Genomic DNA, 27,820 nt, shown 5'->3' with positions numbered 1-27,820 from the left:
TGTGGTTGCAGTCTTCAGTTTGTTGCAAAAAAAATATGCAAAATTCCTTCAAAGATAACCATTGAATTATTTAATCGTTTCAGGGAAATATACGTTCATAAAACACGTTTTATGTTCTTCAACTTCATTATTTTGAAAGACTAGATTATCCCCCATGCTAGAATGGTTTGACCCAACTTGGTCCCTGCCACCTATTGTTACCTGTTCATTTAATGCATAGGTGTCGAATTCCAGTCCTCGAGGGCCGGCATCCTGCATGTTTTCCAGTTTTCTTTCCCCAACACACCTGATTCAAATAATTAGCTCATTAGCAGGCTCTGCAAGAGCTTTAAAATGATCCCAATCATTTGAATCAGGTGTTTTTGAGGGAAAGGGTTTGAAAACATGGAGGATACCGGCCCTCCAGGACTGGAGTTCCACACCTGTGATTGAATGCTTTATTTTTGTGCACAGATCTTTACTATGATCCCAAAAGAGGACAGTTTAAATGTAATATTTTATTCTCAATTATTTCTTTTTGAGAACGGGTCTTTGTTTTGATGTGTTTTTTTATGGACAAATATTTATTGACAGATCTTTAAGGTCATGGCAGAAGAGGGTGCTTTATATTTAATATCGGAATAACATTTATTTCTAATTATTTATTTTTGGAAACAGGTCACACATCATGTTGATTATTTTTATGGACATTTATTAATAATCAAGTGAATGATTTATTTTTGTGAACGGATCTCTACTGTAAATGAATGTCGTACTCCGACTTTTTCACCATGTTGGAGTACGACATACATTTGCAGCTTTGAGGGTCCCAGATCCCTTTTTGCCTCCTTCCCCCATCTTAATTTCCTTCCGCTTGACTTATGAATAACATTTAAGAAACCACACCCTGGTTTCAGGTTCAGCTCGCTTTCGGCTCGCAGGGGAGACCGAAAAAAACACATCTGCAATGCATGATCTTTCGGCAAATTAGTTCTACAACAGCACTCATTAATTTATCATGCTGAAAGCCAAATTAGAGCATTAAGATGATTTGGTTGACTGGGTTGCCGCTACTTTCTAACGTAAATGGATCTCGCACTACGTGTACTGGCCAAGTGGAGAACTGTCGCTTGCCTTTGTATGCAAAAATGGAGGAAAAATTCAGATTCACTCTGTGGTTGACTTTTGAATAAGAACGTTTGCGTACAAAATATAGACATACCGCTGAGTGGTATGGAAAAAAAAAACATAAAATCAAGTTGAAGTGAGCACGCACTAGTCAATATTTTATTTGACAAGGTCTCCATCTGCTGGTGAATTTGGACACATGACGCAGCCTTATTTAAAATGAACATTGATTTTATTTTTATTTTACACTGATATTCGTAATACCCGTAATAATGATAATAATACGGATTATTAAAATATGGACGCACGGATGTAAAAATCTATGACAGTAAACGCAAGATGGAGCGCAAAACATAACGATGTTTTTAGACAGCCACAAGAGGGCAGTGTCGTCATGTATTAAGTTTCTAGGACAGCGGTCCTTGTAGTTGTCCTGTTGACTGAATTAATCACTTATCTGTGGAGCGAACATCTTCCCCTACCTCCACAAACATCTCACGCACGCAAGTGCCACCGGATGGAATTTCCTGACTGACGGCGGTGAGCACGAATGGCAGATAATATCTCCCGCGGGAATATTTGATTTGCCCTGCACAACCTCTGCACATTATTAAGTCTGAGTGTGATTCAGGAAAGGCCCGAGTTCACTGCCTGTCTTTTCCCGCGTGACACTAAGTGCCACTGTGAATGCTGAGATGATAGATTAACGCCAAAATGGCGGCAGCTTCCACCCATCGGTCACGAGGAACTCAATGTAAAGATTTATTAATGTATGAAGGTCTTCTGTCTCTATTTTTTTTATTCCATAATTGTAGGGTTTTAGCATTCAGCACAGTAAGCAATCATTATGACATGCATCAAACTTTGACAAAATCATCCATCCATTCATTATCTATAGCCGCTTATCCTCGCAAAGGTCGCAGGCTTGCTGGTGCCTATCCCAGTTGGCTTGGGCAGCAGCCAATTGCAGGGCACACAGAGACAAACAACCTTTCACGCGCCCGGCAACACCTAAGGATACAATAGTTAAAGTGACACTGTGTAAGATTTAGACCGTTTTTTTTTTTAATTAAAAAAGAATAAATTAAATTCTAATAAATTTCAAAAACTTGCAAATAAATGTGTTCATAACAACCGACAGTATGTTTTAAGTATATTCATAGTTCTAGATATCATTAAATGATATTACATTGAGTTTATTGCTGTATTTACCGTAATACTCCTAAAGAACTCCAAAAACACACATAATTTGAAATATGAAAGTGAATCTGTCAAGTCGAGGCTGTCACGTGCCTGTCAGCAGGAGCCGAGAGAGCCACCTGACGTGTCGCAAACAGGAAGCGTTCTCCGACAGTCACAATTGCTTCCCAGCATGCGCGTCGATGGAACGGCAGCGCCACGCCACCAGGTGCCCGGACGCTGCCTGATTCTGTTTGTGCTTGCGCCTCATGACTCACGTGGCTCCATCACCTTGGCAACGGTCCAGCCATCGAGGTGACTCTGCAGAGTGGTCCTCTAGCGGGGAAAACCGACGCTTTCGTTGGGTCCCAACAAGACCCCCGGCGACCAGCCGAGTGCCTACGGACCACAAACAAAAGAAGATGTAGGGCTGGGGTTATTTTTATCTTTTCACCCGGCGTGCCGTCTTCCGGTCCACTGACACGCACACAAAACAAAATGCGGAGGCTTGACCTCTGGAGGATGTGGTGGCCGCACAACAGAATCTGGAAAATACTCAAATCAAAGCCAATACAGTCAATTTTGGAAGTCAAGAGGGACTAAAAAAAAATTAAGATAAATTCTTAAAAGTACATTTCATTACTAAAGCAATCTTCATCTTAAAAAGTAAGATCATAAAAAATGTATAAATTGTTTAATTATACAACAGATCTCTTAAAACATATATATATTATATATATATATATATATATATATATATATATATATATATATATATATATATATATATATATATATATATATATTTCCTCCTTTAAAGAGATATTTTACTTATTCCAGGAGTAAAAGGTTAATATTTTGTCTCTAAATAATTTGATAATCATTCTTCGAAATTCGTATCACAGTTGGCTCTATTACTAATTACCAATCATAACGCTCCTAAAATCTCCATTTTTTTTTTAACTCCTGAAAATGACAACATAAGTCTGCCATTACTGAGTAGACAGCCTGGTAAATATTTTGACACAAATGAGATTTCTCTTCGCAGCAACTTTGCGTCAAAACAATGCTGATGGCGTTCCATCGTCCAGATGTTTCCGACGACCTCTGGCAGATTCGGCGGTCGCGATTCCCCTACCGCCGATGTGAAAGTGACGCCGTCCGGTCTACACCCGCACCGTCCTCGATGATGAAACGCGAGTGCCGTGCGTGCTGCCATCCCGGGGAGGCATTATGTCGCTTCAGCAAGTGGGGCTGCGGAGGACAGCTGCTGTCTGAGGAGGCGACCCGTCAATCACGACCCCCCCGGTGGATCCACAAGGTCGTTGGGCCTGGTGCGACATCAGCAGAATAGCGTCCGTATGGCATGCTTACCTCACCGACATGTTCGGCTGCGTTGGCATAAGAGACACGTACTAAGCTTTACCAAGAGACTGAAAGAAAGGTCTCGGGTGCTTTGCCAGACTTAAAATGTTTGTTTCTGTGTGTTGCTCCACCATTTGTGTTTTTTCCATTGAGCGCAATGGAACAGAGCGCAAACGCCAAGCATGAAGTCAAATGAATAGTCTGGAGACCTGCGAGACAGGATTGTCTTCAGGCACAAATCTGGGGGAAAGCTACAGAAAAATTTCTGCTGCTTTGTGGATCCCAATGAGCACACTTTGACTATTTACACTGTTATTCGGAAAAGTAAGACATTTGGAATCATCGGGACCTCCGCCTAGAGCTGGCCAGCCGTCGAAAACTAAGTGATCCGAGAGGCAGGGAGGTGACTACGAATCCTCTGTCAGATCTCCAGAGTTCCTCTGTGGAGAGAGAAGAGGCTCCCAGAATATAATATAGCGGCTAGATGAAAGTCACTCTTTACAAGGGCATCCCATCAAAAATTTGCCAAACGGCACCGGGATGACTCTCCGACTATGAGAAAAAAAATTCTGGGGTATGATGAGACAAAGATTGAACTGTTCGGTGTGAATGCTGGGCGTCATGTTTGGAGGAAACCCGGCACCGCTCATCACCCGGCCAATAGCGAAGCGTGAAGCGCGGGGGTCCCGGCATCATGTTATGGGGATGTTTTTCAGCAGAAGGAACTGGCAGACTAGTCAAGATTGAAGGAAAAATAAATGCAATGTAAAAAAAATATCCTGGATGAAAACCTGCTCCAGAGAGCTGCTGAACTCAGCCCGTGCTACTTTTTCAGCGGGACAATGACCCAGCCCTCGGCTCGTAGCCAAGGTCTCCAAGGGTCGGCTGGAGAAGCGCTCCGCGAATGTCCTGGAGAACGACCCAACCGACTATGCTTTCTTAAATAGTGCAGCGGAGGAATCAAGCGTCTCCGCTGAACCCAAAACCCCTCATCACAAGCACCCAACCATCTCATTCGCTCTGGCAGTCGGGGAGGCGCAAGACGGCGCTTGATAAGTCGAGGAGAAGGCTCGCTTGGACAGGCCGCATGAATCGTCGAGTGTCAGACAACGTGACTCGAAAAGCAAGGCGTGGTCGATTTGAAGCATTTCTATTGCCCGCTAGCTCGTTTTAGATGGCTGACAAACTGATTTCACAGAAAAATAAACTTTGGGTAATCACCAAATGAACAAACTTGTCCTGCCTCCAAGTGATTGGAAAGGTGAAACAAAGGATATTGGGATTTCGGCATTGTGAAAATCGTTTCTTGTGAGTGGGTGGCAAAAACAGGTGCCACACAGACACCCGTTTCTAGTTGGCAGGTGAGAATTTGTACCCACACGTGGCAGTTGTCAATGTATGCTTTGTGGAAATGATGCACAAAAACAACATATATTGTTCACACCGTATAGACAATTGGGAGCCTGCGACTAAAAACGATTTTCAAAATGATTATTCTGTCGATGAGCAGATTAATTAGGTCAAATTTAATTTCTATTCCTTCATTGAAACACAGAACTTTATTTCAAATGAAAACTATACAGTCACTCGCTTATTCAGTAACTTATCAGACAGAAGAGCAAAAATGTTGATACTGTTTTCAAACATAAAGCAAATGTTTGCCAAGGTTATAGTTTGATTCAATAAAAAGATAATAAGTCTGCTTGCTTGGAGCAATACAGAAAAATGAGAATATTTAGTGGTGAGTAGCTTAAATTCGGAAAAGTTGGACGATTTAAAAAAAAGCTATGTCTCAAAATTCTCACATTACTTGACTACCAAAAATTGCTCACAATGAATTTGTTAATTAATTGTCATCGTTGCAGCTCTACAATACATATTTATTAAAGTTGCGAAGCAGTTTGTGCAGTTAAACATTCCCTGTAGAAGACTTACATTGGCGTAGCAAGCAGACAGCTTGGCCTTTACAGCATGAAAGAAAAATCAATGTCATGAGTAGACTAATGAATACAGTAATTCACCGCTATTAATGGCAAGTGGGAACAAGCCGTGCCGCAAACCCCACAAAGTAACTGAACTCTCACTTATTGCCCAAACGTCAACATGTCAAAAACAGTAGAACGGTCACTGTTGTGATATCATTTTATACTCACCTTATACTGCTACCAGAAACAAAACAAAAAATGTCTTTTGATTTCAAAATAATGCACCAGAAATTCCTATCACCCCAGGCTTCTCCCTGACATACTGAGCAGTGACAGGACTTTTGGCTTTTTTATTTTTTTCATATTTTACAACAATATTTTACCTGTAAAATAGACATGTTGTAGTCTATGATGCTATGACAAAAGCTATCAAAAGCTAAGTCGTCACTAACACCGTGCTCCTTTCTGAAAGGAAATTATAGTGTTTTCAACGTTGATTGTTGATGACACCAAGTTAAACCACAAAAAGAATCCTTCTTTCACGTTGCCTCGTTTATTGTGAGTTTGTGAATACTTGAATTTGTGGTGAAAACTGAAATAACAAACAAAAGGTGCATCGATCGTTTTACAAAAAACAACTCGACAAAATATATCTAAAACATCGACTCTTACATAAGTAAACTATAATAAAATAAGACTTACGGCGTTCCTGCCTGATAAATTCACCCCAGATGGCGTCGGATGAACTCAATGCTTCCCTTTCACGCGCGACCCACACCGGAAACGGAAGTAGCCATCGCAACCCGGAAGTACGTCATCGTAAACCGGAAGTACTTGTCGGGATTAACTTTACCCCCCAACTAAACAATAACAATAAACAAACATTTCGTTAACTTAGCCGTAAAGGCAACACAGAAATGTATCACTTCAATACACCATAATCTACTTCCTTTATGTTAATTACAGTAATACCTACCAATTCAGCCAGCGGCATATAATAATTTTTTACGGCATTTCAGAAGGAACAGGAAGAGACGTAAAACTAGCTGAGTTCTTCCACCGCTTATAGGGATGAAGAGTGAACCTCATATGGCGTGCGTGGGGCATCGCTGCGGATTAAAATAGCAAATAGACAAGTCTTCTTCCAAAAAGGATTGACATATGACATTTGACTGACAGCTGAGTGGTTTCCGTGTGAGCAGAGCTGAGCTGTTATTTCTTTTAACGTCGTCATCATTATCAGGGATGTGCAAAGCTGGCCTTCCAGTACTCAGTTCTCTGGACAAGCTGCCATTTGGGCAGACAAGAGCTGACAAAGGAACAGAGCCAAGACGACGACATCAGGTGACAGCTTCACTGACTTGTTTGTTAGCCTCTAAGAACTCCAATAGCAAGTATGCTAGACTTCTCCCATTCTGAATAGATTACGCATTCAGGCCTCGTTCCTTCCTGACAATCCCGCTTAAGGTTGACGTCTTTTAGTAGATTGTTACTGCACGCGCACCATGAAGGTCATTGAAAGTTAGGGCTTTAAACAAAAGAGGTGTTGGAAGTGGCTCCAATTTGTAATATTCATTCCGACCTCCCATCACATTTTGATTAGGGTTCTGTTCAAGGCTTTGTATAGGAAGGATTTTTGTTGAATTAGAGTGGACTTGAATAATCTCTCAACTTTCAGTACGTCCTTCAGATGGATGTTTTTGGAGGAACATTATGAGAGTGTGAAAAATGTGAGTAGAAACCCTGTTTCAAGAATGAATGTGGTTTGCTCTGGATTAAAAGTTATGTGGTTAGGGTTAGGTGTCGGGGTTAGGGTTAGGCGTTAGGGTTTTCTGGGGATTCTCAATTTGTATCTAAATATTGATGACTTGTTAAGAGAGGTACCTAACCATAATCAGTTCAACTGAATCCTTGTGGCAAGTCGTACACTGACTTTCAAATCAGTTATCACTGTTTGTTTACTATTTAACCACCAAATCCCAAATCCGTTGGAATCAGGGTACTTTTGCTACAAAACAAGTCATAGTCATGATAAATGGGGCGCACTTTATCGATGCCAGGTGTTCTCAAAAGAGAAAGCATTAATGCATAGTCTGTGTTGACAATTTAGCATTTGGGCTGCAATAGCTAGCGACTTTATAAGTACGTTTTACTGGAGTGCCTGTCCACATCTGTGGGTATGTATATTTTTAGGGGCGATCAAATCTTATGTGCGATCAAATTTATTGTGCGGAACCCCCGAAACAAGTACAGTATGTTTATTCTTGCTTGTTTCCGGGACGAGTGAAAAGGTTCAAAGAGTCGCCCCCTCAAGTCGATGCAAAGTGTCAAATGACGCTAAAACAGTCGCTACTGGCCTTAGCGCTGATCCTCAGCAATCCCCCGTCAAACAAGACAACCCTCCAGGGGGCAAGGAGCCCACAATCCCTAAATGTCACAGGACGGCTTAAAGAAACAACAGCTGCCGCTGCTGCGTCTTACATGATGCCACCGCCTCGTTCCGGGAAGCGTCCAAAGGGGCAAAGTGACATTTGCGGCAGGATTTTCTTCACATTCTCCCGGGTCTCTTACCAAGAGCCCCGTAGTCCGCCCCCCACCTCCAACCTGCTGTGACCAGGAGACTATAGGACACACGTCAGATAAGCAAGCCAAACATCACGCTGCGTTTGACATTCATCAATAATGGATGGGTGGAGCTTAATTACAGCAGGCAAGAACTGTCACGTTGAGGTCTGGCTAATGCTAACCGCCGGGGACTCGACACTGACTCGGCTACAACTGGTGGCACACGATACGCAAACAAGTTGCTTTTTACTCCTCTGTCTTCCATTCATTTTGTAAGCAACGCTGTCTACATCGGTGAGAAGTTGTAAAATACCAAAATAGATTTTTACGGTGTCTGGTGTGCTTTCCATTGCTTACATTTTCAAAATAGGCTTGTTGTCTTCTTAAACCTACACAAATGACAGGCTTTGGAAAAAGATGGATAAGAAGAAAGGTAAAGTCAACCACTGTTGTGATCTTGATTGATGGAGACTGTTTTTTTTTTAAATTTAAATAAGAGGAACAGCAGTCATATGAATGTTCATTAAAGTTAATGGCAAGCGATATAGGTGGAAGCGGCTTACTCAGCATCCATGGCCTTACGAAAATTGTCGTATTTACAAATGCTCCGGTGCTCACTAAGGGCCTGTGGTCAGTTCAGTCCTGACTTATCCTGTCAGAATTTAGCTTGCAGCAAAGCTGTGCCTACTCTGTTTTTTCACAATTTCGGTAGGAGCGTTTTGCCACTTTCTACAAGAGGGCCATGTGCGTGCACAACATTGTGCATGCAGTCTTTTTATTGTTGTTGAGCCATATTATCCAAATGGGTGTTGTAGGTATCTGGCAGTAAGAATTACTTTTGACTTTTGCACTTAATTCCATTCCTGCCGTATTTTTTCACATTTACTTCAAGAAGTTAGAATCAGCCACCACTGACTATCCTAATTACAGTCGGAAGATTGGAGTCTGCATTACAAAGAACCCAACAAGTCCATTTAAGCGTCTGTTTTACTATCGCCGCTGACATGAACTCGTTAGCAGCATGCGAGCAATTTATTTACTGTATTGACAGTACCGGTGATGGAGTAACACTCCGCCGTCGGTCCCTGAGCAATGGAGACGACGATCAATCGCAAGGCGTATTCTCGCATCCTAAACCAGATTAGACGAAGGTCGTTGCATGATGATGCAGTGATTGGGGGGTGTCTTGTTGTCACCAATACCCTTGTAAAAAGATAAATGTACACATAAATAACACTGCCTCTTCCTCGTTAAAGCCTACAGTGCCAATTAATCATTCACCTCTTTTATCACATTGCTGCCGGACTGCAGATTTAGAGGAGGCACCCAATGTACCGATTTCTTGGGTTGATTAATCGGATAACACCAAAATATTCATATAATAACCAAAACAAGTTGAGAAAAAAATGTATGTTTTTCTGCGATGATCTTTCCACGTACACGAGCCGGGAAGATTTATTGTGTAAAAGACAGTGCATGCCCCAGATTTGGGAACTTTCACACTTGAAAAAGAATATAAGAAAGTGTAGTGCATCTACTGTGAAACAAAGCTAATTAACAGACCGAAACAGCACATCTAAGATTTGCCAACACCAAATTCATGACTGTAACTTAATATAACTTATCACCGCTAGTTGGAAAATACTCTATTGTCACTTACGTGACAAAACACAAAACAAAACAAACACAGAATAAACACATTCGTGTAGACTGGCTAACAGTTAGCCCATTAACAGCCAGCCACTAACCTGAGCTCACAATAAGCCAGGCCCCATTAATTAAAGCCACAAGCTATTGTAGTCAAGAATATTGGGGTGTACGATTATGTCCAAAATAATAATCATGATTATTTCGGTCAATATTGAAATCACGATTACTCATCATGTCCCGTCAAACGTGTATTTATAGCATTTCTTTTCACAAGCCGTGTATAAACAAGGCTTCAAGACTTTATACTTAGAAATAATAACAATAAACTAAAGTAAGTAAAGAAAACTTGCTTGCAATTGGAAAACATTGCCCCCTGGTGGAAGGATGACCAGTGCTTGATTTGACACGTAAGGTAGCAGGCTTTTTAAATGTTAATATCTCAGATAATCATCTTAATTAATCGCAGCAGCCAATATTGTGATCGTGATTGTGCAGCCCTACAAGAATTAAATGATGATGAGCCCAAGTGGACAACTATTACTTTTACATTTCATTCACATAATGCAAAGTACATTTTTATCTGATGAATGGATGGGATTAATGGTTGACTTGAGTATTCAAAATGTTCAATGGTTACAACAAAAAAATCAATCAAAACGTAGCTTAAGAGCTGCTGGACACAATCCCAGCTGTCTTCAAGCCGTAGGCGGGGGAGACCCTGGACTGCTTGCCAGCCAATCGCAGAGCAGAGACAACCAATCATTCACACGCACGATCACACCCAAGGGCAATTTGAAGTCTCCAAAACACCATCATGCATGTTTTTGGAATGTGGGAGGAGACTTGAATGCCTGGAGAAGACCCACGCGAGCACGGGGAGAACATGCAAACTTCACACAGGCGGGCCAGCTGGAATTGAACCCTGGACCTCTGAATTGTGAGGCAGACGTGTTAAGCAATCTGCCACCCTGCGGCCCTGTATAAATATGACACCTAATCATTGGAAAATCTCACACAAAAACTGCCTGCTAAGAAGAAATACTCACATACAATAGCAGCAGATTTTGCATTGGAGCAAGCCAATCTGATTCAGAATTTCGATTGGACTAGCATGGCCGAGGCCTGCTTGAAAGGGTTCCAATTAAAATGCAGCTGAAGTGCCGCGACTGGCAGATTTTCTTTGTTGTTGAGCGAACTCACGCAGCTCTCCCGAAATGAGAGCGAGTGAGGCTTCCCAAACTGCCTTTTGCTTCTTTTTAAACTTGGGCAGCTCAGTACGTGCTCGTGTCGGTTCGTTAATTAGTCTGTGTTTTTAGCATAACCGAAGCGTTAACACAGCACGAAGACGGATGACCAAATTGACCTTGCTAGCGGAGAAATGTCGGCCAAGATGGCGTCCTCAACATCTATTAAGTGCACACGGAAGCAAATCAAATGCACATCATGTACGGATTACTCGTCACACGAGGGAGCTCCGTACATTCGATTAAAGAAAGAGCAACCGGGTCAGGCGGCAGGCGCGCGATGGGGATTAGTCCAGATTTCTGCAAGCGAGGTTTGAAAATTAAATCTTTGCGTGAACTTTTGCCAAGTGAAAAGTTCATTTTGTTACGTAATGTTAAACCCTAATTGCAAATGAGGTGCTTACCGCTTGTGTTTTTCAAAGTGGGAGGTGTGCCTATTTGTTCTGACGTGCTACTTCATGAAATATTTGAAACAAACCAAAAAATAACGTAACCTGAAGCTGACCGACATCGATACGGAGCCCTTCTGCAAAAAGTGGTTTTCCGCAAGTAACTGACACACTAGCATAAGGTTATGAATTCAGTTTGTTCTCTTGACACCATTTGCAAGGTGAAAGCAGTACGCATCAAGGTAGGGTGAGACAGCCCCGCAATAGAAGCTAGTAACGTATAGCTAACAAGGAGTATCGATCCAACGATTCCCTGCATATCATTTACTTTGTCCGTGGATACTGCTAGCCATTAGGGAATGTGAAAAATGCCGTGTGCAGGGATGAAGAGGTGGCTCAAATAAACAGAGGCAGTGAAAGAATAAAAACATCCTGATTATTTTTGTCGGAAATGAATTTCAGTCCTCGGATGCTATATCAGTTAGCCATCACTAGCTTCAGTGCATGACCTACACTGGCTCTTTTTTATTTGCCTTAATGTATTTAATGTATTTGCCTTAATCGATCCTAAATGCCTGTTTCAAATTGCGAAAGGCTTATTTTCATTTAAATTTCAGGCATTTTTTTTAGGTTGTTGTAAACACAAATCCTATTTATGTTACAAGCTGCGAATCGTGTATGATTATGAACAATTTATCCATGAGGTGACCTTGATAAATATTGAAAATATTTAAAAAAAAAAATCAAAGGACATTTTGCCAATGTGAAATCACTCGTGGAGGTCAACAAAATGGCATCTGCTTCCTCACTTTGGCAGATTTCAACGATGGTTGTTATGTCGTCACAACACAGGAAATGACCTCATGTGTTGACAACGCAGCTGGGACACGCCTCCAAAGAGGGAGGATGGGATTGTTTTGAGGGTGCGGGCTGAGTCGTGCCACAGTCAGAGGCAGACATCGGAGCTTCACTGTGGTGCTTGCGTGTGTGTGTGAGTGTACGTGTGTGTATCTGCACGCACCGTGCTCCTGCTTGGATGCTAATTCCTCGCTCCTGATCGGACTTACAGAGGACAGCTGGGGTTGTCTTTTTTTTTTTTTTCCTTGTTACAGGGGGTGCATGCCGGGAGTTCCGCCAGGGAATCATCACAACAGTATTAATAATAAAAAGGTGGGGGTGGGGTGTCGGGGAGGGAGGGAGGGAGGGAGGGAGGGGGGATAATCTTACACCACGCTTGAGCGATGTTCTGCCGGATTCTCTTTGTGGTCACAGAGGCTTTTCCCGCTTGTTAATGGACCGATGGGGGGACGCGGCGGAGGCTTGCCATGCTTGAATCCCGCCTCCGCGTCCCAGACATTCTCGGTGACCCCCCATGCCCTCCCTTGGACCCTTAAATCCATTCCCGTCCTGTACATCCCCGGTCTTTAGTCGCTGGAGCGTATTCACCCTCTCCGATGCCTAAATGAGCTCCCGGATCTCCTCTTTGCTCCGCCATCACCCCCCGAGCCCCTCTATAATCCGGCATGTTCCATCACCGGGGTTGATCGCCCTTTCACTCTCCCGTTCCCCACCCTCGCCCCAATCTCCCGTCCTCTGACCCCTAATCACCCTCTTTCCCCCCCATTCTCCTCCTCCCCCCCATGACCATGTTGCCATGTGTCTGCTGGCTCCAGCCTGTCCTCATGGTGCTGACCTCTGTCTTCTGGACCCGGGGGGAGAACTGCCCAGCGACCTGCCTGTGCCCGGACCCCCACACGGTGGACTGCAGCGGCCGCGGGCTGACTCACCTTCCTGACGAGATCCCCCTGGACGTCCGCCGGCTCCTGCTGGCCGATAACTGGATACCGCGCATCCCCTCTGACTTTCTGGTACTCTACAGTGACTTGGTCTACCTGGACCTGCGGAACAACACGCTGTCATACATCGAACCCGGGACCCTCAGCACCTCGTCCAGGCTGGTTTTCCTGGACCTCGGCAGCAACAACTTGACGGAAATCCCCAAGGGCACGTTTGGGGAGTCCCGGAGTTTGATCAAATTGCGACTGGGCAACAACCCTTACCTGAGCATAGTGAACGAAGATGCTTTCCTGGGCCTCACCTCGCTCCGGGAATTGGAACTGGAGCGAAACGCGCTGTCGAGCCTCAAGGTGGGCGCGCTAAGTCAGCTGCCCTCCCTGCGGGTGGTGAGGTTGGAGGGCAACCCCTGGGTGTGCAACTGCAACTTTGCCAGCCTCTTTGCTTGGCTCATAGAGAACAGTCAAAAGCTTCCCAACGGTAAGCAAATGTGGAAAACTTTTCCATACGCACAGTGCTGTGACACATCACATGTATTTCCCTTCCTACCGGGTAGAGAGGGAACCCCCTCCTCCCGAATCTTGTTCTAATTTGGTCTCTTTCTTCCTCCACCCCCATAGCGTCCAGTGCGAGCGTGTAATATGACACAATAGCCCTTGTTCCAGGACGAACCTGCAATGAGATACACGTGGAAAAAAGACCTTTATGCATTCACGTATTCTTAGGTTTGTTGTAAATTGTTCATTGCTGTGAAGGTGGGTGTGAAATATTGATTGCCTACATGCGCCCTTGGTTGGCTGGCAGCCAGACCTGCGTTTCTTATCACATGTCACCAGGGATAGGCTCCAGCTCACCTGTGACCCTAATCAGAAAAGGTCGTGTGGAAATGGGATGGACGGCTGTACTCTTAGATCAAATGGCAACCGGTGGAAAGTGAATCGAGATACTTTTCTGATCAATTGCGACCAAACGGTCTACAGAATGCAGTGCTATATTTGTTGTTTTTATCCAGCACGCTCGTTCAGTCTAACAATTTATTGCTTTACATAATAGTGGGCATCGGGTAGACATTTTAGGCCTTGTGACTTTGAGTTAGATAACAGGGCACAAGATTTGCTTTGTGTGTGTGTGTATGTGTGTGAGGTTTGGAGAAACAACACAAGGCGCACGCTAACGTGTCAGACATATTGTACTGTGGCTGGGAGCTGCTTACATTAGCGGATTGTCCTCTAACAGCCCATAGGAGGTTTGGACTATTTGTTTGAGTTCTCGCATGGAAAAAAATATGTGGCTCTTTTAATATACCTTCTCATTCAGCTCAAAGCAGAAAGCATTTCCCATCAGACACTGCACAAATAGCTCTAACTGAAGCTGAGCCATAGGTTTGCTATTGATGTCTTTTAGTTAGCATTGGAGGGCGAAAGCCATTACGTGGAACTTGTAAAGGAATAATAAATCAGAGGACACTCCGAAGGAATAATAAATCAGAGGACACTCCGGCTTCACGGGACAATTAGCTCACGCTGTTTTTCAGTGTTTGCCAAAATTGGGTCTGGTCTAAAAACGTAGGACGAAGATGCGATTGGAATGCATGCTCATGTGGAGGTAGCTGCCGAGAGATTGTGGGCGTACTTCTTCTGTCAATGTTCCAATGTTGTTTGGGTGTGAGTGTTGACCTGAGTACAAAAACAGCCTCCTTAGCTCAATTCTGCAGGGCGCAACACAAAACCGTAGTGTACAGTAATTGCACTGCATTTGAGCATTTGTCATCCCTTCTGATCATTCAGCGATTATCTTGTGGTGAGTGATGTGTTAGCATTTTTCTCCTCCCTGATCTGCTCGGCAGTCTGGGCTAAGTAATGCAAATCCTCATTTATGTTGGAGTAATGGAAGGAAATGTTGGGAGGCACTGAGGCATGTGTCGTGTCAAGTTATTCTTATAGCGTTTGTTGTATTTTTTTAATGTATTAATACGAGCACAGTTGTGTCATTTTCTTAAACAGCTATAGAAGTCTCATCTGTCGGTTTCTTCATTTCAGCTGCTTTTCCGTTACAGGAGACAGATTGGCCACACTGTACAGGTCATACTAAACCCCAGACAAAAATTTTACAACAATCCTTACCCATATTTACAATTTCATGTATATACTACTGAAATAGAGAAGCTAGGGGTAAACAATTTCATGAACAACAGCCCTCATTTGTACTAAAAGGACAACTTTGGCTCATTCATTTGGCCGCCTCTCTGTGTCAATTGTGTTTTGTTCTCACTCTCCAGTCTCCAAAGCAAAGCAACGAGGCGGAGGCCATGGCCGTCAGGCTGGGCGACAGCCGAGTCTCTAGGTTGCAGCCGAAGACCTCTCATTCAAAATAACTGGGACCCAGCGAGGCGTGCGTGCACTTTTGAACGTTTCCCCCAAGTGTCATTTATTTCATCCATCATTGCATATGAAATATGGGTATGGCTGTAAGAAAACATGTGTTTTGAATGTACTGTATTTTTATGACTCAGTGGAGCCAGCAGCCAGCTTGGTCTTACCAGCTATGTATAAAACCAGGAAAAGTGCATGTCCAGTAGCCAAATTGCTTAAAAAACTCCTAAGTGTGTCAGTCAATCAGATGCATGTTGAGACCGCCCCGATCGGCAACCGTTTTAAAACCACCTCATCAGAGCTTCGGAAGTGACCATTGTTATTGCATGGCCACAAAATAAAGAAAAATCAACCACTCAGGGCAGAAGTCATTCTGATGCGGAAACCATCCAATGGAAAAACAGCTTTTGGCAAGATCACAGTAGTTTGTATCCGAACCACGACTATGACCAGCGCTACCACCTGAGCTATTCTGTGCTAGATTATCTTGAGTACACCACAAACTGCGAGAAGAATGAACACAAGTTTTTGTTTGTTGTGTGTGTGTCTGTGTGCGTGCGTGCGTAGCCCTGCAAAATCTAATGACACCCAATGCAAGATCATGAAAATGATGCCCTGACAAAGATAGCAAGGATCGCTATGCATTGTCCTAGATGATTACAATGCATCCCATTGGGAATCAATTGTTTATGACACCGAATGCCAGTGTAATTTTCTCGCGTTTATACACAACAATGACATATCACTAGGATGGTAGTGCTGTCTGGAAATCGTGTATGTCCCTGCGCATCTGACCTTCAACTTTCCATTAAGGCATATTAGTCTGTGCACTGAAGGAAACAACACCTTAGGAAAAAAGGGATGTGTTTAAACAACAGACGGCTTTTTTCCCCCCTGCTCTTTAATAGAACAAATTAGGATGGAGGATTATGGTAGTTTCGCCAGGTATTCTTCCAGCCGACCAAATTCATCAAATTGTCTCCAAAGTGTGCCATTGGATGTATTATAACAGATGGGACGCTCATTAGCGAATGAGGGTGACATGATGCGATTTTGTAATATACACTCTATCGGCTCTGCAGAGTGTCTGTCATGTGGGTGTTTGCGGCGCGTGTTTCATTCATCACAGAGTGAGAAACTCAATTACGTGACATGGGAAAAACTGCTTCTATATCCTGTACGGTGATCCCTGCTGTTCATGAAGGACAGGAATCGCAAGTCATTGATGAGCCCCTGGTGATGTATTTACAATTGCACATCGCGCCACAGAAAAACAAACTGACTTTGTCAACAGTGATTTACCGTGAGATACAGGTAGACTTACTGTCAGGATGATGCCACTTCAAAGTCGCAATCTGCATTCTGCATCAGTCTGGTCTTAATGGTGTATGCAGCTTGTAAAGGTGTTGATAGGGTGGGTGTTAAAACATCGTGAAGAGGTGCAAATGATGCTAACTTCCGATTATAGAAGATGTCTGAAACACATAGCGGGCGCTCAGTTTACCACATCACTTGAAATTATCCATATGAAAGGATGCTGTGGTCATAATTACCGTAAAGATTTGTGAAAAAAAAAAATGTTCATGCAGAAATATGCTGGTAAATAAGTGTACTTTCTTGTGCCATGTGACGATGTATTCTTAAAGGGCCTATATCAAGAGATCATAAGCTTTCCACTCTTAAATATATGCATATACATGATGGAATCCTACTTTTGGTGCTTTGGAAATTCATTTTCTAATGAAATATGAGGTTTTTTTATGGCTAAATTTCTAACCCGGAGGCTGTGCGATTGAGGAAAAGACAAGAGGCGGAGCCGGCGGTAGCAGAGATGAAGATGCTCAGGTTCTCTTTGGGAGATGGATAGGGTCAGGAATTAATACATCAGAGGGACAGCACATGTTCGTGTTTAGGGAGATAAAGTCAGAGAGGCGAGACTGAGATGGTTCGGACATGTCCGGAGAAGAGAAAGTGAATATAAGGCAGACGGGTTGGTGCTGAGAGCGGAGAATAAGCAAAAAATTCCAAAATGCATCAATGAAGGAAAATAACACTTAGGAGGTGTTTCCGGTGCGAAATTAACATTGCAGCATGCTTAAAATCTCCATCCAAAAATACATTTCCATGAAATAGGCCCTTTAGGCCACTGCTCAACCTAGTTCAGTGTGTGCAGAAACTGAATTTCAAGAGTAGCCCAAGTTGTGTGTGCTATCTTGGACACATTTTCCTAGATGGACCATATTTAGCAACAAAAAAAAGTTGAAAAGAAATAAGTAAGGTTATGTGAAGCTGTTGGTAATAGGCTAATTATCACCCCATCATAAGGAGGAGGCGCAATTGATGCTAACTAGCTAATGCAGGATATAAAAGGTCGAAACATATCCCCAGGGGGGTATGTGCATATAATGCTAATTAAGGTATAAACATGTGTGCTTTTGCCCATCTAATGATCTAAAGGTTGAAATGCAAAGCACAAATATACAAAAGCAGAGTAAAAAAAAAAAAAAAAAAAAAAAAACATTAGCATGTTCGGACACGCACACAATCCGCTATTTTTGAAATCGTCTTGAGATGTTCGGGTTTTCCCCGATGGCCTGCATAATGTAGCAGCCACAGAGCCACATGCTGCAAAACCCAATTCCCATTTCATTTTTCACATCTTGATTTCCCTCGTGATGTTGAGTTCACCGTTTGGCACACTTGTCTGTTTGCATAAGTTTGATTACTGCAGGTCAGTAAGATGCTAAAAAAAATATGTAGGACGTTTTTTAGGGAGAGTTTGCATTTCCTAAGTTACTGGCTAGGGATGTCCCAGTAGTATCTTTTCAAGCTTCGGCATGTTTCTCAATACAGGATTGACACGTCCGTGTTTAATTAGCAACTTACTTTTATCAATTCACTGTACTTGGAGGCAGAAGTTATTTTCATCCATTTGTTTTCTCTAACACTAGCTGCGTTTCTATTATAATTTTTAGAAAAGAAATGACATTTCTACACCTTCAATCAAATACAATTTTGACGCGTAAGCATGTCTGTTGAAATGTTTTTTTTTGCTTCTGAGAGGCCAGCGTAAAAATCTAAGAGGGCAGGTCACGTGACTAGTGGAAATGTGGAAAAAAATGTGATGCCGATGTGTATTTTGTTTGCCGTGTTAGTCATTTTCAACTCAGGTCTTACAAGCGCTATATCAGAGGATGTTATTTGTGTTTCTCTCTTTTTTTTTCACTAGAGTTTGACCATGTCCTGTTGCTGCGCTTTGCTTATTTAGCTACTGGATATGCTAACCGGTGCTAATTCATACAATGTGGTTTTTATCCCATCTATTTGATGGAAGGCTAAACTTGTTAAACCCCGACTAATTGCGACTGGATGTCTCGAGAGTGGAGGAATTGATTCGTGTAAAGGTTGGGTGCACACAGTACAGTGATCCCTCCTACTTCTCCTAGTAGGGTATCAATTCCTAGATGTCTATGTACGTCCCAATATAGCCGCAGTAACCATAAACAATCTTTTTTTTGTTGTTGCGTATTTTCTTTTCTTTCTCCTATGAATTAACATTACATTATCCTTATTAATATTTATGTATATTCATTAAATAACTAATATTACTTAGTTTGTTGAGAATTTGTTCTGAGGACTGGTTATCTGTACCAAGACTCCGTTGAAAGAGTACGCAAGTCATCACGTTGAACTTCACACTTATTTTGGCTCATGTATGGTGTATCATGTAGTATCTGTTGAATAATAATTCAACAACAATGTGAAAATCAGTCAACTAACATATAAAGACTTGACGAACTTTAATCTATGAATTTACAGTATTTTTATCCGACATTAGCGGGTTAGCAACAACTAACAACAACTACTAACTATAAAGTGCAACCTCTACACAAACGAACACATAAACAGAATAAACACTCATCGCTTACTAAACATAGGCAGTAGCGTGCGTTATCAACATAAATGATAATAAACTATAAAGATGAGCTTACGTTGTCATTCACCACGTCACCGTAACGAGCCGAATGACGCACAGGGACGTGAAACAGGAAACGGAAATGCAACGCGAGCCGACGAATTCAAAGCATGCATTTCAAAATAAGATAACAAACGTCACGAACTCTAAGGCTTGAAGAATTCTTAACAGTTATTCGCTAATATTACTTAGTTATTGGATGAATACAGTACTGTATAATTTACTTTTTTGCTTTTATCATTTTTTTCTATTTCTGCGCATTTTTTAAATTATTTTTTATTTTGAAATATTTTTAATTTTTCCTGGAAAAACCCGCTAAGTACTAAGACCGGGAAGTAGGAGGGATCACTGTATATTGCCTTTTGACAGAGTTTTTGTACAGTTTCTGTCCGATCAGGTAGTTGAATGTTTAATTAAGAGATGAGCGTAAACATGATCCAGTGCTGTCTTGTCCACCGGCGGGTTAAGGATGAACAAAGGCTATGTATAATTCAGAGTGACACAGTTCTCTGGGTGTATTGGCCAGGGTAATTGGAGCTGGAGCTGCCTGCAGGGCACGGCAGGCCAGCTCTGCGAACTGCTTGGCTATAAAATAGCAGCTCATTCGATGGGGAATTTGGGGCCTCAAATTTTCATTTCTAGCCCATCTTAAAAAAACTGCAAAATGCACCGTGCTTAAAAAAAAAAAAAAAAAAAATAGCAAGCTGCAAGCCGCCCACGACACCACTGGCTATCTTTACACCTTGTGTGGAATGAGACCCTATATTTTTTGAACACGAGCTGGCAGCTTTTTGTATCGTGGCCCGATTAGCAAATGGCGCTTTGCGCCATGACGAGCCGTTGTCCAAAGGCCACGATGAGCGCTGAAGAAACGTGATGTGATTGGGTCCCCATGCAGAAGGAATCCCCTCCTGAGTGATGCACCCCGACCCGAGCTGTCGCACGGACGCTCGTCATCCCGCATTTTACTCGCCTCTCTCCTCGGCTCCTTCCCTCCCCCACCCTCGCCATGACCTATGAATTTTTCATCGCTTTCCTTTACGACTTTACCGCTCCGCGATCGGCCCCTGAATGATTCTTCATCACGTCTGCTTGGTATTTAATGGAGGCGATGCATTTCAGAGGGCGATTCAGTCATTACGGCATCGCCTTCTGTCTCCGCATCACGAACGACCCGTTCTTGTACGACGACGGTTGCCTGTTTATCGCCGCCGCTAAAATCAACATCGTGCCGTTAAAGGAGAAGGGAAAAATGGGCGCCGGTAGCGGTCCGTCAAAACGAGGTAGATCAATCACGGCTGGAGATGGCGGATCAGCCGTCCTCGTGGCTGACTGTAATCCCACGTGTAATCCATCAAGCGTTCGTGCTTGGAATGTGAAGGATCGGCGTGGCATCATACCATTAGTTTCAATTCTAGTTTGCCGTTGAAGCTGCCAGTTGACATGTTTTTATTACTCCTTGAGATGGACACTACGCATAGACAAGTACAGTCATCCCTTGAAATGTTCTTTGCGCTGGAGTTTTTGGTTCGTCTTGTTTTTTTCTGTCTGTACTATTTGATCAGCGTGTATTTTTGCATACACTCTGCAAAGTATTGAAAAGGTGCGACTGATTTTCTTTATTATTTTATTTCGGACTGAAAACATTACCTAAATTACATTTCATTGCATCCATTACACCAAATGAATACATTAAAAGAGAGCAAAAACTCAACATTAATTACTTTAGAACCTATTTTTTTGCAGTGTTCATTCAGGGCGCTCTCGCAGTTTTCGTTTCTTTGGATAGCATTTAGGATATCCTGCTGTTCAGTGTCTTCTGCAGGGCTTCGTTTGGGGGACGGAAATAGGCCACTCTAAAACTTGATATTCCATTTTTGTACTGAAATCTGTACCCAACTTTTTGCTGAGCATTGACTGAAGTGACGGAGACTTCATATTTACTTGAAAATTCTTTGCTTGCAATAATCGCACGAAGCTTATCATTGGCGTGAACGTACTTTACCGTCTTTTTCTTCACCATTTGATGTTTACCATTTGATGTTTTAGTTTTGACGAAGCTTACAGTTTTCCTCCTTTAATTTATCACTACCAATTCCTAATTACTGCTCAGGGATGACACTCGCTTTTTTTTTTCTTTAGTCCAAGTCCTTCCTTATGTCCTCTAATGTCACGGAGCCGCCTTGTTACCGTCGGTGACAGCGGGAGGCTGGAATTGTTTTCACCTTGTGAGTCAGCGTGACTGTCACCGTGTCAAAATGCGAACTTGCTGCTGCGGGAATTATCCGAGTGTGAGGACTAGTCTGACTCTAAAGCACTGAGTATATCTGCTTTATTGTAACCATTTTCTATGTGAAGTACACACTCCATACTGAACGTTCTGTGTGTTTGCATTTTCAAAAATCCAGGCCATTAAATGGATTACTCAATTAATTCATCAATTCACAAGAGGCCACGTGTTGAAAATAGTCTGGGAATTTTTTTGCTCGCGATAATCTCCGCTGAGAGCTCCCCCGAGTCAAAATGTAAAAGTTGCTTGGAAAGTGGCCTACCGTATTGTTTATTACGCGAAGAATTATATAGACAAGGTGCATAACAAGCCACGATATTTTCAGCTCGTTACTGTCGTCGGGCAGCTTAAGTGTATTGTGGGGCCGGGCCTCCAAGCTTTTTGTCTGGTAACTGACTTCAGCACACAAACGGCGTGTTTAACAGGTCTCGGAATGAACGCCGTCATTAACCTGTGTGCTCTTTCTCCTCGGGATCGATACCATTGGCCTTTTGTCCATTTAGCTCCGGCTCATGAGATTGCGATCCCGTAGCGGAGGATCTGGTCGGATCATTTGTTTATGCTGCGCAAACGCTACAAGCATACTACACGAGGCGCCGGGGACCTATGACAACCACTCGGCTCTCAAGGTTATTAAAGCAAAGCATTTACATGTCACGGCGGAAGCAAAATATTTCACACTTTTACTGCTAATGTCGGGCCCCGTTCTGGGAAAATATCTCTTTTACAGTCACCGTGATCCGCTTAAAACATCCAACCGTTCATTAATTTTCAAGAATTCACTTATGACCACTAGATCTTGTAAATACCCGTAAATTATTCTTAGACTCAATTTTTCAAAGAGCTGCGATTCTGCGAATTGTTCCTGCAGTGAACCTGCCATAAGTTCTCAACTGGCAAGATTTAAAACTCTGCAAGAGAATACTTGACGTTTATGAACTCAGCTTCCTTAAGATTACCCTGCAGAGTGCAGGATGTTCTTTATGGAGTATAAAAAAAGAATGTATTGTGCCGTTATAAATATTTTACTGGTCCTTTCTGACATCCTGCGCCTTGGTCTGGATGTGCAGATATTCTGGTCTGGATGTGAGGATAATTTTGTCCTTTTAAGGGGGTTTGGAGCATTTTATCTCACTCTAAGGCTGATTATCAGATTAGCCAGAGTCAATGTACCGTCAATGTACCGCAACGTCCTAAGTGCATTGTGTCACATCGTGACATAGTAGATGTGAAAGCATATAAACATATAAACACAAATTTCATCCAGATAAACAAAATTTAAATAAATATTCATGACTATAAGTGCAGATATATGTTCAAAGGAAGAGGTTCACACACATAATTGAACAATTATTCATGTTTCGATGTGTTTATCTTCGTAGCGTTGTATTTTTTGAAGTCCTTTTATACATGGGAAGATATTCACACTTTTCCAGTTTTTTTTCATAATGAATACCTTTTACTGAAACACACATTTGCTTTACGTTTGTTCTTCTTTCTTTTTATAAATACACCTTCGCCTTTTGGGTTTTTTTCCCTAATTATGAACAGGCGGCAGCTGCTTTGCTATCCAAATTTCATTCAGCAGACCCGGACTTCGAGATTTTCTTGAAACTCAAAAGTTAGGGCTTCAATTTTACAACTTGCACAAACTGTATGTGACTTCCACCCACGTGTGCACCACACAATAAACAGCATTATTTTTTATTTTTTTGGTCCTTACCACGTGAGGATTCGAGCAAGACATCAGAGCCCCGCCTCACTTGTGGTTTATGATGAGGTTTACAGTTTACCAAACAAAGAAGTCCATTTTCGCCGGCATTAATTAAAATCTCTGACGACATTTGTTTTTGGGCAGATTGCGCAACAATAAGCCTCGGTCCCGCCCGCTTGCCCTCGCACGTTACGTAATCCGCATGGGTCCACAAGTCGTAACGAGGCGTGGCTTACTTGCGAGCCCGGTTCGGCGCGTCTGGCAAATCTATCTAATCTGGTTTTCTCTCCCCGGGCCCAGGAGTGGAAGGCATGGAGTGCTCCCTCCCCATGGATGGCCGGCGCGTGTCCCTGACCCAGCTCTCCAAGGACAGCTTCCGCGAGTGCCAGGCCAGCCTGACTCTGACCGACCTGCTCATCATCATTTTCTCGGGCATCTCCGTGTCTGTGGTAGCCATCATGACCAGCTTCTTCCTAGCTTCCACCGTCCACTGCTTCCAACGTTGGAGTAAAGGCTCCAAGGGCGACGAAGAGGAAAGCGAGGAGTGACAAGTACATACGCTTATAAAGGGCTCGTCTGGATGTTTTTGGCCTGGACAAGACTCCGCAGACAGAAGCGCGCGACGCGGCAACGGATTTGTGCCGCTTCGTCTCTGGTGAAAATCCAGGACTTTTTTATGGAGTGATCTCAGCCTGGTACAGTTCTTGTTTTCTTTACAAAGAGGAATCTAGGTATGGGATGAAAAGTCACTCCTGAGGGGTAGATAATGTAAGTGGGCTGTTCGTGCTCAGCCCCACTCAAAATGATTTCAAATTTTTTCAAACAGAGCTTGGGTAGCAATTTGCATAGTTTGTTTAATAAAAAAAAAGAAAAGAGAAGAAAAAAAAAAACGAAACCACAAAAAAATTAGGGTTGTGTTCACACCTGTCATCTGGTACTTATGCCCGGACCAAAGTTTATAAAAAGGTGCATCGTCCAATTCGGTGAGCTTGGAATTCTATAATTGCGTTATTGGGTAGACATTGGGCCACAATGTCCACAAAGCTCAAATTTTACAAACCGCAGAAATTTCACAGAAAGCTTCACAAATGAGGGACATATGCCAATTTTGCATTCCAGTTGCTTTTATGCAGGTGTGTCAAAATAAATCAAGTGTTCCCTTGTTTTTCGCGGTTAACGGGGATCCAAACCCCCCCCCCCGTGAAAAGTGAAATACTGGAAGCAGAACTTGCCTGTGCCACATGCAAACATCCACAACATAAACTGACAAGTGGGAATTCAGCAGCTTCTTAATGAAGTGCTGCCTTCATGAGCGAAAACAGAATTAGGCTTTCAAGGTCATTATGGGTGCTTACTACTTTTCTTAGTCCGGGCTTCTGAAATCCCCCGGTAGCGCATACTACACACATGACAGTACACTTGGATCAAACTTGAAAAAGGGGATGAAAAACGTGCTGTAATGTTTTGATCTGTAGAGTATTTTGACAATATCATGTCAGAGACATGCTACTATTATCCCCGTCAACGAAACGGAATTAAAAAACCGAGGCGCACGCGTTTGGAGCAACCCAAACAAGTGTGAACACAACCTTCCCGATTCAGTTGAAAGCTGTCACGCAGACCCCTAACCTAAATATTTATTACATGGCGAGAAAAAAAGACATGTACAGCGGGCAGGCAGATTCCACGGTACGCGATATATACTACGTAGTCACACGTGTATGTGCACAATTAAAACAAGCATCATCATATAAATCCAGAGAATATACACTCTCGTTAGCTTGATGTAGAAAGATGAACTAGCTCTGAGTATAATCCTCACAATTAGAGCAAAAAAAAAGTGGTATTATAAAATAAGAATACATGTACAACTCTTGTGTCAATGAATGCACTTTAAATGGTGAATCTAATTATGTGACAGCCCTAACGACACCATTCCGAGCGGTTTTGTCCTCATCTGCCAAAGATCAGGTTGAAGTGAAGAGAGCTGGATGGATATTTGTTGATCGTATTTATTTATTTATTTTATTTCAGTGTTTCAAACTCAGCAAGCCATCATTGTCTCATTACCGCAAGGCCGTTGGAGGCCCTTTAACATCATCGTGAAATCCATCTATTTAAGAGTCCCCATCAAATGATACGTCATCATCGTTATTACAGGGCTCTCCTATCTCTTGTTGTGCTTTGAAAAACATTTTAATGAGGTATGACGCTAATGATGTTACGGGCGAGATGCGATTGACAAAACGACGACAATTGCATTTTCCACTCCTATTGAATGTGACCCGAACGTGATGAACGCATTCTCGGTGTGGGAATGACCAAGACCGAGACGATTGGTATTTGGGATAAATAATGCATTAGTAGAGTGGGAATAATTGTGTCACGCCGAGACGAGGAATGGAAAGAATCAAACCAAAACAAATAAACCACAAAAAGATAAAGGATACCGCATTCGTCGGTTTAGAATGAGACGTGACCTTGCGGATGAAATATTCTCATCACAAAGCAAAATGACAGGGAAAGGGAGGGACACACGTCGACTGAAAATCATGCAAAATGTAAACATCTCTCCCCAAAGATAGCAGAAGTATCAGAAAGATTATTCTTGGGAGGTGATGGTTGTTTCCTCAACAATCTGAGCGGAAAACATTCGAGTTAAATGCATGTGCTCCATATTTACGGTTCGATCAAACATCTCTGCCAGAGTAAACTTAGTCATACTTAGTGTTTTAGCAATTGATATTTTTTCATATTTCTGCCCTCAACTTGTTCATCATACAAATAAGTACGGAAATTGTGACATTTTCCACTGCATTTGCATAGGTTAAAAATAGCCTGTGGCTTTTTCGACTTACATACAAATTAAGGTCACAGTGCCGCTATAGGAACGGAATTTTGTCCAAATCCCAGGACTCCATACTCCCAACAAAACGCCTGGAGTTCCATAAAATCAAAACGGTGGCTCCCACGCTGCACCTTGCGCTTGGACCAAATCGGATGCTAACGTCTGTCAGATACAGAAGATGGGGCGTAAAGCCCTACCTCGAACACGGACGTCGACTTGCCTACGTCTTCTCGGTAAACGATTTCTAACCGCCATAAAATGGAACTAGATGAAGCACTTAAACGTGGCTTTCTTGGCACAAAGCTTGTTACGATATCGCGGCAAAACAATATTTTTATGCTAGATACGAAAATGAATCGTCCATCTAAAAACTCGATGTGAAATCCATGTCAGGTCTGCGCTTTTGTTTTTTATGTCTCCTTCTACTGGGGTTTGAAATGATACGCCTTTTGTATTTTAGTTGAGTAGCTAACAAGGCAAACTTGGACCTTTTTCCACCCGATTCCATTTCCTGGTTATTCCTCCGAAGAGAGCGGGATATTTCTTAGGCCCCGAAGCTGATTAGCAAAGAACGCCACGAAATGAGCTAGTTTGGAGAAAGAATCCAAGAGTGACTTTGCTTTTATACATATCATTATGGGTTCCAACTACCGTGTAGTTGCTGTAATGACGCATTCTCATGTTAGCTCCTGGCGCATAGGTTCGCATGACATGACTTCATTTCTCTCGCTAACACCAGGACATTAGAGCATGCACTGCTGCGTTAACTACTCTTAGATTCATGTCTATTTTTATATTAAAACTTTCAGAATGGAGTGTTTATTTACTGCCGGGTCCCAATGGGTCAGCGCTGAGACACCCAGCGGCCACCTCTTACATGTCAGATTCATATTGAAGACGCCCCATCTTAAAGAGAGGTTACCAGACAGTCAAATTGAGTTTATAAACAGCAACGGCCGTGATGTCATTGTTGCACATGAATGCATTTCGAAATGTCAAACGCGTCGTATGTGTAGCTGTATTCTGTTGTTTGGTTCAAAACCGAGAATAAAAACCTGTTTTTCTGTCCTTGTTGTCTCCCGTTATCTTTTTTTTTTTTCTTCTTAATGCCGCCCGTTTGTCTTCGAACGCTGCTTACGATCGGTACTCGGTTGGGAAAAATCTCTAGTCATGTCGAGCCCCGGCATTCACCCTTCTAGTCCAAATGACTGATCGATTTTTGTTTTTTTCCAATTTGGGGCATTACTTTCCCGTGCATCCTGTCATGACAGACATCCACCCGTTTTCGTGATGATTCGCCAAACTTTTTTCTTTCCAATCTTCATTTTTGTGATTCCTGAAGAACACATTGAGTTGTATATGCAATGAAATTGAATTAGTCATAAACAACAATTCCAAGATG

General features: G+C 42.6%; 1 protein-coding gene and 1 long non-coding RNA gene across 2 annotated transcripts; one reads left to right on the top strand and one right to left on the bottom strand.

Moving 5' to 3' along the window:
- Positions 1-12,649: 12,649 nt before the first annotated feature.
- lrrc38b (leucine rich repeat containing 38b) lies at positions 12,650-27,486 on the top strand. Its single transcript, XM_088424224.1, has 2 exons — positions 12,650-13,698; positions 23,871-27,486. Exons 1-2 carry the CDS (start codon positions 13,065-13,067, stop codon positions 24,116-24,118), a joined length of 882 nt encoding a protein of 293 aa, XP_088280350.1. The 5' UTR covers positions 12,650-13,064; the 3' UTR covers positions 24,119-27,486.
- On the bottom strand, positions 13,198-17,059 carry LOC148419462 (uncharacterized). Its single transcript, XR_015866677.1, has 3 exons — positions 16,915-17,059; positions 13,485-13,890; positions 13,198-13,322 (listed from the first exon to the last, which is right to left on the bottom strand). It is a non-coding gene; the product is annotated as an uncharacterized LOC148419462 (long non-coding RNA).
- Positions 27,487-27,820: the final 334 nt, after the last annotated feature.

Source organism: Hippichthys cyanospilos, chromosome 9 (genome assembly GCF_059441005.1).
Source record: "Hippichthys cyanospilos isolate Australia breed blue-spotted pipefish chromosome 9, RoL_Hcya_1.0, whole genome shotgun sequence".
NCBI lineage: Eukaryota > Metazoa > Chordata > Actinopteri > Syngnathiformes > Syngnathidae > Hippichthys > Hippichthys cyanospilos.
This window is presented reverse-complemented; position numbering and strand designations above follow the sequence as displayed.